General features: G+C 53.3%; 1 protein-coding gene across 1 annotated transcript in view; it reads left to right on the top strand.

Moving 5' to 3' along the window:
• LOC140427496 (protein NDNF-like) overlaps positions 1-14,816 on the top strand; it is a 53,393-nt gene extending 38,577 nt beyond the window's left edge. Inside the window, exons 3-4 of the mRNA XM_072513005.1 lie at positions 211-335; positions 13,100-14,816. Coding sequence (XP_072369106.1) covers positions 211-335; positions 13,100-14,463 — 1,489 coding nt within the window. The 3' untranslated portion in view covers positions 14,464-14,816. The remainder of the gene's footprint in view (positions 1-210; positions 336-13,099) is intronic.
• Positions 14,817-15,497: the final 681 nt, after the last annotated feature.

Raw genomic sequence — 15,497 nt, 5'->3', positions numbered from 1 at the left:
TCCTCCCAGACCCTCTCCCTCTCTCCTCCCAAACGCCCCCATTAACCAGGCAGAGATTTCCCGTGAAACTTGGATAATTTTTAAAGATAAATTGATGATTGCCAAGCCGGGTGAACCCCAAGCACAGGGTTCATCCAACGACAGTGGGCTTGCTGACTGAACATCTGGAGATCCTCCTTTTCATACTTAATGTTGTTTCGTTCCTTGAAGATACTACTTCATAGTGGAGGAGGACAACACACCTGTCACAGTGAGGGTTACACCGTGTGACACACCTTTACAATGGACCCTCACAATTCAGGAGCTTGAGTACCAGTCCAGTGGAGATGGATCAGGTGAGGGAAAGACCGATGGCAGCTGAACTTTTGTCTCCCTATCTCCATAATCTCTTCCATCTCTACACATCTATGTCCCCTCCGATGCTGCCCCACCAATCCCTAATGTCACGCCAATGGGGGACAAGTATTCAGCCTAGGTAGGCCCTGAGATCTACAATCTCCTCCCAAAACCTCTCCAGCTCTCCCCCTCACTTGCCCCCTTGAAGACCCAATCTACCTCTTTGACCAAGGTTTTAGTCAGCTAATATCACTTGGTGCCGCCATAAGGCCAGAAGACATAGGAGCAGAATAAGGCAATTCGGCCCATGGAGTCTGCTCCGCCATTCAATCACGGCTGATATGTTTCTCATCCCCATTCTCCTGCCTTCTCCCCGTAACCCCTGACTCAGTGTCCAATTTTATTTGATAATCATGCCTTTAGGAGGGGGGTGAGACTGTTCCTGGAAAGGTTGGGGTTCCCTAGGGTGGAGGAGGAGAGGATGCAGGGATTGGAGGCCCCGTTCGGGCTGAGGGAGGTGACGGACGGAGTTGGTGCGATGCAGGCAGGGAAGGCCCCGGGACCGGACGGTTTCCCAGTGGAGTTTCACAAGGTCTTTGGTAAGGAGTTGGGGCCTCTGCTAGTGAGGATGTACAATGAGGTACGTGGTATTGGGGAGCTCCCCCCCCACATTGCCGCAGGCGTCCATTTCCCTAATTATGAAGCAAGGTAAGGACCCGGAGCAGTGTGGGTCGTACCGCCCGATTTTACTGCTTGATATTAACGCAAAGTGGAGGCTATGAAGGAGTAGGTCGCACATTTGGTGGCTCCCGCTCGGGTCGGAACTTTGGACCTATTTCCCCCATTTATTGTCGGATCTGAAGTGGAAAATTGATGTTGGATACAACTGTGAAGAGGAATCCTACATCAGTGCATGGAGAAGCGGACCAGGAGTGCTCGCAAAGGAAGAAATAGGCGAACGGAGAAGGCTTGGGCTGAGGCTGCAGCGGGAGACAGCATGGCGGATGACCGGAGTCCTGGCTCGACGACCCAGCGGTCGATGGAGCAGCTGACGCAGTTTATACAGGAGGGCTTCGCCAAGCAGAAACAGGAATGCTTGGACCCGATTGAGGAGTCGATTGCGCGGCTGGAACTCAGACTGGATGCTCAAGATCGGGCGATCCAGAAAGTGGAGAAGGCGCTGACTGAGCAGGAGGAACAGCAAACTGCGGTGGAGTTGGAGGTGGGAATGTTGAGAGACCAACAGAAAAGGCTCCAGGAGAAGGTGAAGGACCTGGAGAACAGGTCCCGCCGGCAGAACTTGAGAATCGTTGGTCTCCCGGAGGGGTCCGAAGGAACGGGCGCAGGGGCGAGAATAGCGGGTACGTTTGAGAAGCTATTGGGAGATGGGACCTTCACCCGACCCTTGGAGGTGGACAGCGCACACAGAGCGCTCGCAAGGAAGCCGCGTGTAGGTGACCCCCTGAGAGCGATGGTGGTGAGATTCCACAGGTACCTTGACAAGAAGTACATTCTACGGTGGGCCAGGCAGACACGGAGCTGTAAATGGGAGACCAGGATCCTGCGGATCGATCAGGATCCAGGCGCGGACGTGGCCAGGAGAAGAGCAGGGTTCAACCAGATAAAATCGACCCTTTTTAAGAAGAAGGTAAAGTTTGGACTACTGTATCCGGCCCGTCTCTGGGCTACTCACGAAGAGCAGCATTTTTATTTCGAGTCGCCCGAGGAAGCGATGGACTTCACTAGAAGGAAAGGGTTGGTAGCGGACTGAGGTGTTTGGACTGAACTTTGCTGCAGTGTTGGGCGCGATTCTCCGACCCCTCGCCGGGTGGAAGAATTGCCGGGAGCTGGCGTGAATACCGCCCCCACCGTGTCCCGAATTCTCCGCCACCTGAGAATTGGCGGGGGCGAGAATCGCGCCGCGCCGGTAGGCGGGCTCCCCCCGGCGATTCTCCGGCCCGCGATGGGCCGAAGTCCCGCCGCTGCCAACCCTCTCCAGCCGGCGTGGATTGAACCACCTACCGTACCGGCGGGAGCAGACAGCGGGGGCGGGCTCCGGGGTCCTGGGGGGGGGGTGCGGGGCGGTCTGGCCCCCGGGGGGGTGCCCCCACGGTGGCCTGGCCGGCGATCGGGGGCCACCGATCCATGGGCGGGCCTGTGCCGTGGGGGCACTCTTTTTCTTCCGCCTTCGCCACGGTCTCCACTATGGCGGAGGCGGAAGAGACCCCCTCCACTGCGCATGCGCGGGGATGCCGTGAGCAGCTGCTGACGCTCCCGCGCATGCGTTGCCGGCGAAGTCCTTTCGGCGCCGGCTGGCGTGGCGCCAAAGGCCTTTCCCGCCAGCCGGCGGGGCGGAAACCGCTCTGGCACGGGCCTAGCCCCTCAAGGTGAGGGCTTGGCCCCTAAAGGTGCGGAGAATTTCACACCTTTGGGGCGACCCAACGCCGGACTGATCCGCGCCATTTTTGGCGCCGGGTAGCGGACATCGTGCCATTTGCGGAGAATCCCGCCCGGTCTTTTTTGTTATATTTTTTAAAAGAAAGAGAAGTTTTTGTCTTTGGGTGTTACTTGTAATGCCTTCTGTATCAATTTGGGGTCTGCGGACGAGCTGCTTGAGTTAAAATTTGCATTCGCACTGATGGGGGATGGAGGTGTGAATGTTAGATGTTGGATCAGCTTTCTGATTTTCTTTGAGTTTCTTTTGGGCAATTGCGTTGGGATTGTTTACGTTTGCATGTGTGTGAGGCAAGGGAGCGAGGGGTGCTTCCCCCGACGATGTCACAGGCCCCTATCTCATTGATCCTGAAGCGGGATAAGGACCCGGAGTTATGCGGGTCCTACAGACCGATCACCCTACTAAATGTAGACGCCAAATTGTTGGCTAAGATCTTGTCCTCAAGGATTGAAGACTGCGTCCCGGACGTGATTGGGGAGGACCAGACGGGATTTGTTAAGTGGGGGCAGTTGGCGGCCAACGTAAGCAGGCTGTTGAATGTTATCAAGATGCCCCCAGAGGGTAGGGACGTAGAGGTAGTGGTCGCAATGGACGCAGAGAAGGCATTTGACCGGGTGGAATGGGATTATCTGTGGGAGGTACTTGGCCGGTTTGGATTTGGGCGGGGCTTCATTGACTGGGTCAGGCTGCTGTATCAGGCGCCTGTGGCGAGTGTTCGGACGAACAGGCTGACATTGGGCTTTTTTAGGCAGGGATGCCCCCTCTCCCCGCTGTTGTTCGCACTGGCCATAGAACCGCTGGCAATTGCGTTGAGTGCCTCAAAGGGCTGGAGGGGGCTGGTCCTGGGGGGGTGGGGCGGGGGGCGTTGGTGGAACACAGAGTCTCGCTATACGCGGACGATCTGCTCTTATATGTGTCGGACACATTGGAAGGGATGGAAGAAATTATGGGGACTCTGGGGGAATTTGGCCGGTTTTCGGGCTACAAATTGAACATGGGGAAAAGCGAGATGTTCGCGATCCAGGCAAGGGGGCAGGAGAAGCGATTGGGGGAGCTGCCGTTTAGAGTGGTAGGGGGAAGCTTTCGATACCTAGGCATCCAGGTGGCGCGGGAATGGGAACGGCTGCACAAGCGTAATCTGGCCCGACTAGTGGACCAAATGAAGGAGGGTTTTCGGAGGTGGGATGTGCTCCCGCTGTCACTGGCTGGGAGAGTGCAGACGGTGAAAATGACGGTTCTACCGAGATTCCTGTTTGTGTTTCAGTGTCTCCCCATCTTTATTCTTCGGTCCTTTTTTAAATGGGTCAACAAGGTGAACCCGTGCTTTGTATGGGCGGGTAAGACCCCGTGAGTTAAAAAGGGGATGATGGAGCGCAGCCGGGGGGCGGGCGGGCTGGCGCTGCCGAAATATGGTTATAGAGGGGAGCTTCCCCTGTTTCAGGGAACTGGAGGTGAAATTTGAACTGATGGGAGGGAATGAGTTTAGGTACCTGCAGACGTGAGACGTCCTACGCAGGCAGGACTCAACCTTCCCGCTCCTACTACCAAGGGGGATACAGGACAGGGTAGTTTCCAGAGTGTGGGTGGGCGAAGGGAGGGTTTTGGATATTTATAAGAAGCTTATGGGGTCAGAGGAATCACAGACCGAGGAGCTGAAACACAAATGGGAGGAGGAGTTAGGAGGAGAGATAGAGGATGGTCTCTGGGCAGACGCGTTGAGTCGAGTCAACGCGTCCACAACATGTGCCAGGCTCAGCCTGATACAATTTAAGGACCTTCACCGGGCTCACATGACAGTGGCCCGGATGAGCAGGTTCTTTGGGGTAGAAGATAGGTGCACAAGGTGTGTGGGTGGGTCAGCGAACCATGTCCACATGTTCTGGGCATGCCCAAAGCTTAGGGGATTTTGGCAGGGGTTTGCAGATGTCATGTCCACGGTGTTGAAAACAAGGGTGGCACCGAGTCCAGAGGTGGCGATTTTCGGGGTGTCGGAAGACCCGGGAATCCAGGAGGAGAAAGAGGCAGACATTCTGGCCTTTGCCTCCCTGGTAGCCCGGAGACAGATACTATTAGCATGGAGGGACTCAAAGCCCCCGAAGTCGGAGGCCTGGCTATCACACATGGCTAGCTTTCTCTGTTTGGAGAAAATCAAGTTCGCCTTGAGAGGGTCACTGTTAGGGTTCACCCGGAGGTGGCAACCATTCGTCGACTTCTTCAGGGAAAAATAACCGTCAGCAGAATGGGGGGGGGTGGGGGGGGGGGGGGGGGGGGGGGGGAGGTAGTTTAGTGTAGAGTAGGGGGTTAGAAAAGGTGGGAGCTGTGAGAGAGGAAGACGGCTTTTGCACTATGTTTATAATTGTATGTACACTGTTTCTTCTGCTACTGTTATAAAACCATAAAGTCCTCAATAAAATGTTTATTAAAAAAATATTAACGCAAAGTTGTTGGCGAAGGTGTTAGTGAAGGTTCTGGCATCGGGGATAAAGGATTGGATGCCGGGGGTGACAGGGGAGGACCAGACGGAGTTTGTGAAGGGGCGGCAGTTGTTGCCGAATGTGCACAAGCTGCTGAATGTGATTATGATGCCCTCTGAGGGGCAGGAGGTAGAAGTATTGGTGGCAATGGTTGTGGAGGAGGCCTTCGATTGGGTGGAGTGGGCATATTTGTTGGAGGTGCTGGGTCAGTTTGGGTTTGGCCGGGGGGGTGGTGGAGTAGGTACAGCTGCTGTACAGGGCACTGATGGCTAGTGTCCAGCCGAAAAGGACGAGTTTGGGGTACTTTTGGCTGCATCGGGGGACGAGGCAGGGGTGCCCGTTCTCCCCGTTGCTTTTCGCCTTGGCGATAGAGCCACAGGTGATGGTGCTCAGGGTGTTGACGTGTTGGAAAGGGATTGGGCGGGCGAGGAACACAAAGTCTTGCTCTCTGCGAGCGACCTGTTGTTCTATCTTTCGGACCCAGTGAGCAGCTTCGAAACGACCATGGAGACCTTGAAGGAATTTGGCCGGTTCTTGGAGTATAAATTAAATATGGGGAAGAGCGAGGTATTCCTGCTTAATGCTAAAGGGCAGGAGAGGAGGTTGGGGGAGATGCTGTCCTGGGTGGGTGGGGTGAGTTTTCGATATCTCGGAATACAGGTGGTGCAGAGTTGGGCACAGCGACACAAATTTAATTTGGCGCGGCTGGTGGAGGGCATGAAATGGGACTTTAGGAGGTGGGATGTGTTGCCACTGGCTGGGCGGGTGCAGATGGTTAAAATGACGGGGCTGCCCAGGTTCCTGGTTGTGTTCCAGAACCGCCCCATCTTTGCTCCTGAATCCATTTTTAGGAAAATGAACGCTATAATTTGGGGGTTTGTGAGGGTGAGGAGGACCCCGTGGGTGAGGAGGGTGTTTTTGGTGTGGGGGTGGGGGGGGGGGGGAGAGAGAGGGTTGGCGCTGCCATGTTTGATATAAATTATTATTGGGTGACAATGGTGGGGAAATGGGCGGTGGGGGAGGGGTCGGTGTGGGGGCGGATGGAGGCAGCGTCGTGCAGGGGGACGGTCTGGGGGCACTGTTGTTGGTGCCCCTTCCGTTCTCGCCAGTCCGGTACTCCGTGAGCCCGGTGGTGGTGTCGGCGTTGTTAGTGGGGAGCCTCGCAGGCAGAATTTCGGGTTGGAGGGCGTGTCCTTGTGGGCGGCGATATGTGATAGTCACAGGTTTGGATGCGAGGTTCCGGGGGTGACGGCAGGTGGGGATCGAGTACTTCCGGGACTTGTTCATACGCGGCAACTTTGCAGGTCTGGAGGAGTCGGAGGTGATGTATGAGTTTCCCAGAGGGAATGGTTCCAGGTACCTGCAGGTGAGGGATTTTGTGTGGAGAGAGGTGCCGTCCTTCCCAGGGCTGCCATCTCCGGTTCTGCAGGACAAGCTGTTGTCAGAAGAGGATATTGAGGAGGAGAGGGTGTCGGAATCTGCAGTGAGTTGATGGAAAGGGAGGGCGCCCCGGTGCAGGAGATTAAGTGTAAATGGGAGGAGAGGTTGGGTGGGGAGTAGCAGGCCGGGCGGTGGAAAGAGGCCTTGCGGAGGGTGAACGCGTCCTTGACGTGGCGAGGTTCATCCAGTGCACAGGGCCCACATGACGGTTGCAAGGATGAGCCAGGGGTTCCCGGACGTGCTGTCCAAGATTCTGGGTCTGGGGGTGGGCCCCAGTCCGGAGGTGGCGATACTTGGCGAGTCGCATGATCCGGGGGGGGGGGGGGGGGGTCCAGGTGGGGGGAGAGGCCTTTGCCTCCCTGATAGCCCGGCGAAGGAGCTTGTTGTCCTGGCGGGACTCGGAGCTGCCCGAGGTGGGGGTTACAGGTCAGTGACCTGTCAGAATTCCTGATTGGAGGAGAAGGTCAAGTTCGCTTTGCGGGGTTCGGAGGACGGCTTCACCCAGGGGTGGTAACCGTTCATTGAGTCCTTCAAGGTGGATTGAGGGGTCAGTGGGGGTGGTGGGGGGTGGGGGAGTTATCGGGGACTGAGGGGGTATAAGGGGGAATGATTAAGAAGGCGGGATGTGGTGGGCTGTTGGTTTCAGGGGAGGTTGGGGGCTGGTGGTTTCTGTTCATGTGGATGTTTCATCTTCGGATATTTTCACCTATATATGTAAAATGCCTTGAATAAAAATATTTCAAGAAAAAGATAATCACGCCTGGGGCTGAAGTGGGTCTTTGTGACCTGAAAGGTGCTGTGTGAATACAGGTTGTTGCTGATGTTGTTGTGATTGGAGGATGGTGCTGTCAAACCTAATGCGAATTTCAATTGTGTTCTGAATTCTCGCCCCCACAGGGTTGTAGATGCTCCATCTCTGAGGCTCAGGTGGACATGTTTCGTCTCTCAGAGAATCGAGGGATATGGGGAGCAGGCGGGAGTTGAAGCCAAAGTTCACCCTGACCGTATTGAACGGCAGAGCAGACTCGAGGGGCTGTAGAGTCCCATTGAATCCACCCCTGTTTCCGGGAAAGCACCGACAGGGCCACGTCTCCGCACCGGCCATGGCGGAGGTGCAGAGCAGCCGGTGCGGAGGGAATAGAGTGCCTCCATGGCACAGGCCCGCCTGCGGATCGGTGGGCCCCAATAGCGGGCCAGGCCACCGTGGGGGCACCTCCCGGGGCCAGATCCCCCCCGCACCCCCCCACCCACAGATTCCCCCTTGGTCTCTAATGGGCCCTACTCGTTCCCTGGTAAGCATCTACCCATCGATATACTTATAGAATATCCTGGGATTCACCCTACTTTTACCAGCCAGAGCTTTCTCACATCTTCTCTTTGCTCTCTGAATTGCTTTTTTAAACTCCATTCTGCACAGTTTGTACTCCATTAATGCCTCCGCAGATTTGAATTACACTGGGATTGAGTGACACTGGGATTGAGTGACACTGGGATTGAGTGGCACTGGGAGTGAGTGGCACTGGGAGTGAGTGGCATTGGAAGTGAGTGGCACTGGAAGTGAGTGGCACTGGGAGTGAGTGGCACTGGGAGTGAGTGACACTGGGAGTGAGTGGGACTGGGAGTGAGTGGCCCTGGGAGTGAGTGACACTGGGAGTGAGTGACACTGGGAGTGAGTGGCACTGGGAGTGAGTGGGACTGGGAGTGAGTGACACTGGGAGTGAGTGACACTGGGAGTGAGTGACACTGGGAGTGAGTGGCACTGGGAGTGAGTGACACTGGGAGTGAGTGGCACTGGGAGTGAGTGGCACTGGGAGTGAGTGACACTGGGAGTGAGTGACACTGGGAGTGAGTGACACTGGGAGTGAGTGGCACTGGGAGTGAGTGACACTGGGAGTGAGTGGCACTGGGAGTGAGTGGCACTGGGAGTGAGTGACACTGGGAGTGAGTGGCACTGGGAGTGAGTGACACTGGGAGTGAGTGGGACTGGGAGTGAGTGACACTGGGAGTGAGTGGCACTGGGAGTGAGTGGCACTGGGAGTGAGTGACACTGGGAGTGAGTGGGACTGGGAGTGAGTGGCCCTGGGAGTGAGTGACACTGGGAGTGAGTGGCCCTGGGAGTGAGTGACACTGGGAGTGAGTGGCACTGGGAGTGAGTGGCACTGGGAGTGAGTGGCACTGGGAGTGAGTGGCACTGGGAGTGAGTGACACTGGGAGTGAGTGGGACTGGGAGTGAGTGGCCCTGGGAGTGAGTGACACTGGGAGTGAGTGGCCCTGGGAGTGAGTGGCACTGGGAGTGAGTGACACTGGGAGTGAGTGACACTGGGAGTGAGTGACACTGGGATTGAATGGCACTGGGAGTGAGTGGCACTGGGAGTGAGTGGCACTGGGAGTGAGTGACACTGGGATTGAATGGCACTGGGAGTGAGTGGCACTGGGAGTGAGTGACACTGGGATTGAATGGCACTGGGAGTGAGTGGCACTGGGAGTGAGTGGCACTGGGAGTGAGTGGCACTGGGAGTGAGTGGCACTGGGAGTGAGTGACACTGGGAGTGAGTGACACTGGGAGTGAGTGACACTGGGAGTGAGTGACACTGGGATTGAGTGGCACTGGGAGTGAGTGAGACTGGGATTGGTCGACATTGGTGGGGAAATTAGACAGAATAAAACACTTAGTGGAGAAGAGGGTTTAGGATGAGAGGTGTAAAGCTGAAGAAACACACGTGTCCATGTTTAGTTCATTCCAATTATGCAGAAATGTGTCATTTGTGTTGTTTATCCAACAGCTTTTTGAAAGTCTGGTTTATTAGTAGCTGCTCTGAACCTGGAACATCCCCATCTCAACATCAACAGCTCAGAATGCTGGAGAGCACCATCTACAAACTATCCGAATTGCAAAAACAAGGATTTAAATCATTGCCTTGTGCCCACATCAAAGCAGAAAGAGTGACATTTCCAAACTGACTTCAAAGTTGTAGAAAGCAGGAGACAAACATAAAAACCAACATTCCCCCGCTCGAACACAAAAATATATCTCCAACCTCATCCCCCGCTCGAACACAAAAATATATCTCCAACTTCATCTGAGGGTTAAACTGATTGTGGCCAATTGCTTGATGTGTCTTTAATCTTTCACATCCTCAAACTGAAATCTCTGTCAGGCTTAAGGTTGGAGGAGGCATTTGATTATTTTTGTCCAGTAAAGCCTCTTTTTATTCATTCGTAGTTTAATTTCAATGGAGCTGTCAAGTTGTAGTGATGTACAGAAAGTGATTGATGGAATATAGAATAGAACTTCCACACATAGGTGGGAACTTGTATTTAGCTGCAGCAGTCCAAGATATAGTCTGGGATTCTCCGTCCCCACGCCGAGTCAGAGAATCGCCGGGGGGGGGGGGCACGTGAGAATCGCGCCACGCCAGCTCATCGATTCACCGGCGCCGATTTTCGGGCCTCGACGGGCCAAGTTCGGCCGAGTCAGCCGAGTCCCACTGGCATGGGTTACATATGGCCTCACCCGGCAGGACCAGGAAGCTCTGTCTGCGGGGGCCGTCCTGGAGGGGGACGGGGTGGGCAGCGGGGGGATCCGACCCCGGGGTGGGCCTCCATGGTGGTCTGGTCCGCGATTGGGGCCTTCCGATCGGCGGGTGGGCTGGTTCCGTGGGGCCCTATGTTCCTCCGCGCCGGGAACCTGTCGGGGTCCCCCATATTGCCCGGGGCCAGTGCGGAAACGGGAACCCACGCGCATGCGCGAACCCGCCGGCTTTCGGGCGACGGAGCTGCGGCGGCCACTCCCGCGCCGTACTAGCCCCCTGGGAAGGGCTGGATAGCTGCCAGGTGAGGCCCGTTGACGCCGGAGTGGCTCCCGCCACTTTTCACGCCGGCGTCAGAACTTGGCCGCAGGATTGGAGAATCCCAGCCATAATCACACAGTCATCAGTTAAAAACCTACATTTTAAAACATTTGTTCATGGGATGTGGGCATTGCAGGCTGTGCCAGCATTTATTGCCCATCACTAATTACCCTTGAGGGACAGTTAAGAATCAATCATCTTTGCTGTGGGTCTGGAGTCACATGTCGGCCAGACCAGGTCAGGGCGGCAAATTTCCTTCCCGAAAGGGCGTTAGTGAACCAGACGGGTTTTTCCAACAATCAACAATGGTTTCATGGTCATCGTTAGACATTTTAAATTCCAAGTATTTTATTGACCCCAGATCATTATTCTGGGTCTCTAGATTACGAGTCCAGCGACAATACCACTAATAATCTTTATTATTATCATGAGTAGGCTTACATAAATACTGCAATACTGTGAAAATCCCCTAGTCGCCACACTCCGGCGCCTGTTCGGGTACACAGAGGGAGAATTCAGAATGTCCAACTCACCTAACGAGCACGTCTTTCGGGGCTTGTGGGAGGAAACCGGAGCGCCCGGAGGAAACCCACGCAGACACGGGGAGAACGTGCAGACTCCACACAGACAGTGACCCAAGCCGGGAATCGAACCTGGGACCCCGGAGCTGTGAAGCAACAGTGCTAACCACTGTGCTACCGTGCCGCCCTGCACAGCTTTGGACTGTAGGAGGAAATCAGAGCATCCGGAGGAAACTCACGCAGACATGGGGAGAATGTGTAAACTCCACACAATTTAAAACTGAAATTAAAATAGAGTATTCAAAGAAAACAGGGAACTATGTTAAGACAATGTCTTTGTTCTTCTTTCTTCAAAGCTGCAATTAATACTCAAAGAAAAAGGTAAATTCTCAAGAACTACATTAAAATTATGTTAAAAATGTAAGTTTAACACTCTTCCGCAGCCAGCTTTTGAATCAAAATGTAAAGCATTATATTCCATTGCCCCAGAATCACCACTTTCCCATCGGAATAAAGCAATTACTTTAACAACTCCTCTCTTATTTTATCACACTTCATCCTTCTGCTCACTCAACCTCATTCAAAAGGCAATTACATACACACATTAAACAAGCAAATTTAAGACAACTAACAGAACCAGACCTTGGAGTTGAGAAAGCTGAGGACCTGATTGAGGTGATAAAAATTATATGGGGCATAGAAAAGAACCTTTCCCTTAGAATCCTTACAGTGCAGAATGTAGGCATTCGCCCCATCGAGTCTGGCATACTGGCACTGGAGCGGGTCCAGCGGAGATTCACACGGATGATCCCAGGAATGGTAGGCCTAACATACGATGAACTTCTGAGGATCCTGGGATTATATTAATTGGAGTTCAGGAGGTTGAGGGGAGATCTAATAGAAACTTACAAGATAATGAATGGCTTAGATAGGGTGGACGTAGGAAAGTTGTTTCCATTAGCAGGGGAGACTAGGACCCGGGGGCACAGTCTTAGAATAAAAGGGAGTCACTTTAGAACAGAGATGAGGAGAAATTTCTTCAGCCAGAGAGTGGTGGGTCTGTGGAATTCATTGCCACAGAGGGCGGTGGAGACCGGGACGTTGAGTGTCTTAAAGACAGAAGTTGATAAATTCTTGATTTCTCGAGGAATTAAGGGCTATGGAGAGAGAGCAGGTAAATGGAGTTGAAATCAGCCATGATTGAATGGTGGAGTGGACTCGATGGGCCGAATGGCCTTACTTCCGCTCCTATGTCTTATGGTCTTATGGTCTGCACTGACCCTCTGAAAGAGCAGTCCACCAAGGCCCACCACCCTGCCCCATTCCAGTAACACCAACTCACCTTTGGACACTAAGGGGCAATTTATCATGGCCAATCTACCTAACCTGCACACCTTTGGACTGTGGGAGGAAACCGGAGCACCCGGAGGAAGCCCACGCAGACACGGGGAGAGCGTGCAGACTCTGCACAGACAGTCACCCGAGGTCAGAATTGAACCCGGGTCCCTGGCGCTGTGGGGCAGCGGTGGGAATCACTGTGCCACATTCGCATCCATAGCGCCCAGTAGCAGAGGAGTCAATACCCAGGGGGATAGATTTAAGGTTATGGGTAGGATGTCTATAAGAGATGTGAGGAAAACCCTTTTGACCCAGAGGGTGCTGGGAATCTGGAACTGACTTTTCCCGTGCTCTTTTGTCTGCCCAGCTCCGTTCTCAGTCTCGCTCTTCCCCACGCTATCTTATCTCCCGGCTCCACTCTCAATCTCGTTCTTTCTTGCGCTCTTTTATCGTCCTGGCTCCGCTCTCTCACAGAACCTTTTATATCTGCTCGAGAGAGCACACAGGGCCTTGGTTTAACAAACGATGACCTCTTCAACTGTACTGGGAGTGCCAGCTGAGATTTTTGTGTTCAAACCTGTCATCGGGGCCCGAACCCGCAACCTGTGATTCAGAGGCAAGAGCCCCTGCAACTGAATCTCTGTTGGCATCTTTGTTTCACCTGATCATTTCTTCTTTTAACAGGCGAATTGGAGCCTTTTAATCTGCAGAAGGACCCCAAGGCAACTGTTCAGGGACAAAGTGCAGAGTTGTTTTATTATCAAGGTAATGATGTTGAGTGTTATGGCATTGCGGATAGCCCAGCTGGCATCTACAGACTGGAACTTGTGTCGATCGAGAAGGACACCATTTTCAACGCCTATGCCACAACCACCCCTGAATCTGATCAACCGTACCCCAAACTGCCCAGTGACTCACGGCTGGGCCTGACATTTGTGGGACGTACTAGTGTTTCTCTGTTGTGGAAGCCAAGTCCAGCTGTCTCTCAGTTCCACCAGCCCACAGAGTACTGTGTGGTCGTTAATAAGAAGCACAACTATAAAAGCCTGTGTGCCGTTGAGGCTAAACTTAACGATGCCGGCCTTTTCAAAAGAGTACAGTGGTCGGGGTTGGATTGGGGGCTGTCAGGGTCTCCGCCCCTTGGCGGTGCGGCCAATCGGCCAATTGTTGGGCGTCAGTCTACAAAACCATCAGCTGGACACCAGGCAGGCATTCAGAAAACCTGCACCGGGAGCAAAAACGCGTTCACCGTATCCCGGCTAAAACCTGCCACCCAGTACTACTTTGACGTCTTCATTTCGAATGTCCTGAGCAACGTGAGCTCGGCCTACCTGGGGACGTTCGCTAAAACCAAGGACGAGGTGAAGCAAAAAGTGCAGGAGCTGAAAGCTGGGAGGGTGACGGAGATTCTCATCAAGCGGGGAGGTTCCAAATCCTTGCGGTTCAAGCCTGTCTCCTCTCATCATTCGGTGATGGTCTCTCTTCAGTCCTGCTATCATACAGCCCACGTTCAGATCAGGCAGAACAGAGAGGTGGTGGCATCCCAGAGTGTGGAGGGAGTTCAACATTTCCACCTCATCGGCAAGCCGAAAGCTAGGTACCTGCTCCGCCTAAAAGCTGGGAAAGGCAGCAAGGCCTTGTTGAAAGTTCACGTAACCACCCACCCCAGCAAGCAGCCCTTCCCAGCCCTCCCCCGTGACGCGAGGCTCAAAGTGTTTGACCGGCTGCGCGCCTGCTCTTCCTTGACTGTCGCCTGGCTGGCCACACAGGCCCTGAACAAATATTGTGTGTACAGAAAGCGGGTGGCGGGCAAGGAGAAACCCAAAGAACTGCAAAACCACTGCCTCGACCCAACAGCGAGAAGCAAGTCAGAGAAGGTGAGCTGCCAATATTTCCGTGGCTCAAATCTGCGGAAGGCGGTGATGACAGAACATATTGAGGGCCTGGAGCCTGGGGAAACCTACCAACTCGATGTCTATGTGATAGGCCAAGGGAGAAACTCGGTGAAGTACCAGAGCAAGATAGTCAGAACGAGGAAGGCATGTTGACGTGCGGGGAAGACTTCACCTCTGCACCTTCTCTCTTCCCTTCCCTCAAACTTTGGAGGACTGGTGTGCAGGCTTGGGGTGGGGACCTGGCCTCCCGCTCACCTTGTCTTCTCTCCTGCTGTCTTCAATGTTCGGGTGGTGACCTTTCACCTCAGGTTAGGTCCCCTGAGGATTCTCTGGTTGGGAAAAGAGAGACAGATTTTGGGGCAAAAATGTGAAGATGTCTCAGAAGGTGAGTGGGGCCATCCCTCTCACTCACGCCAGGCAGAGAAACCTCAACAAGCACAGTGTTTCCAATGAGGTGTGTCTAACCGTCACCTAGTTCACTTTGTAAAGAGTTTACAGAAAATAAATACCCAATTAATTTAAAAGGACCAGGTTTTGGCATTGTGTACAATGTGAGTTGACATTTTATTGTGGACCTCACTTTTTTTTGCTGACCTATCAATCACCATCCCTACCACAGCTAAACAAATAAATGAACTGTTTATTTATTTATTTATTCGGTCTGAGATGTGGGGTTCTCGTTAATTCCTTTGTCTCTGTGATGTGCCATCAATTATAACAAAGACGAGTTGTGGAACAAAACTGTGGCTTTAATAAGCTAAACGAGAACCTGCTGGCAACTGATCTTGAACTGGGGCAGGGCCAGAGGTCGGCCACCTTTATACAGAACCTGAGGGGAGGGGCCACAGGCGGAGCCAGCAGAGACAACAAACAATAAATACAATACAGTAACAGTGGTTTACCACAATATATATAATACAGTAACAGTGGTTTACCACAATATATATAATACAGTAACAGTAGTTTACCACAATATAAATAATACAGTAACAGTGGTTTACCACAATATATATAATACAGTAACAGTGGTTTACCACACTCTGATGGTCAGAATTGCAGGGTTATACCTGTCAGGAAAGATTGACTATAGAAGTTCAGAAGTTATGTTGAGGTTGTACAGGATGTTGGTGAGGCCGCACCTGGAGTATTGAGTTCAGTTTTGGTCGCCTTGCTATGGGAAAGATGTT

The sequence above is a fragment of the Scyliorhinus torazame genome, chromosome 7 (assembly GCF_047496885.1).
Source record: "Scyliorhinus torazame isolate Kashiwa2021f chromosome 7, sScyTor2.1, whole genome shotgun sequence".
Lineage (NCBI taxonomy): Eukaryota > Metazoa > Chordata > Chondrichthyes > Carcharhiniformes > Scyliorhinidae > Scyliorhinus > Scyliorhinus torazame.
This window is presented reverse-complemented; position numbering and strand designations above follow the sequence as displayed.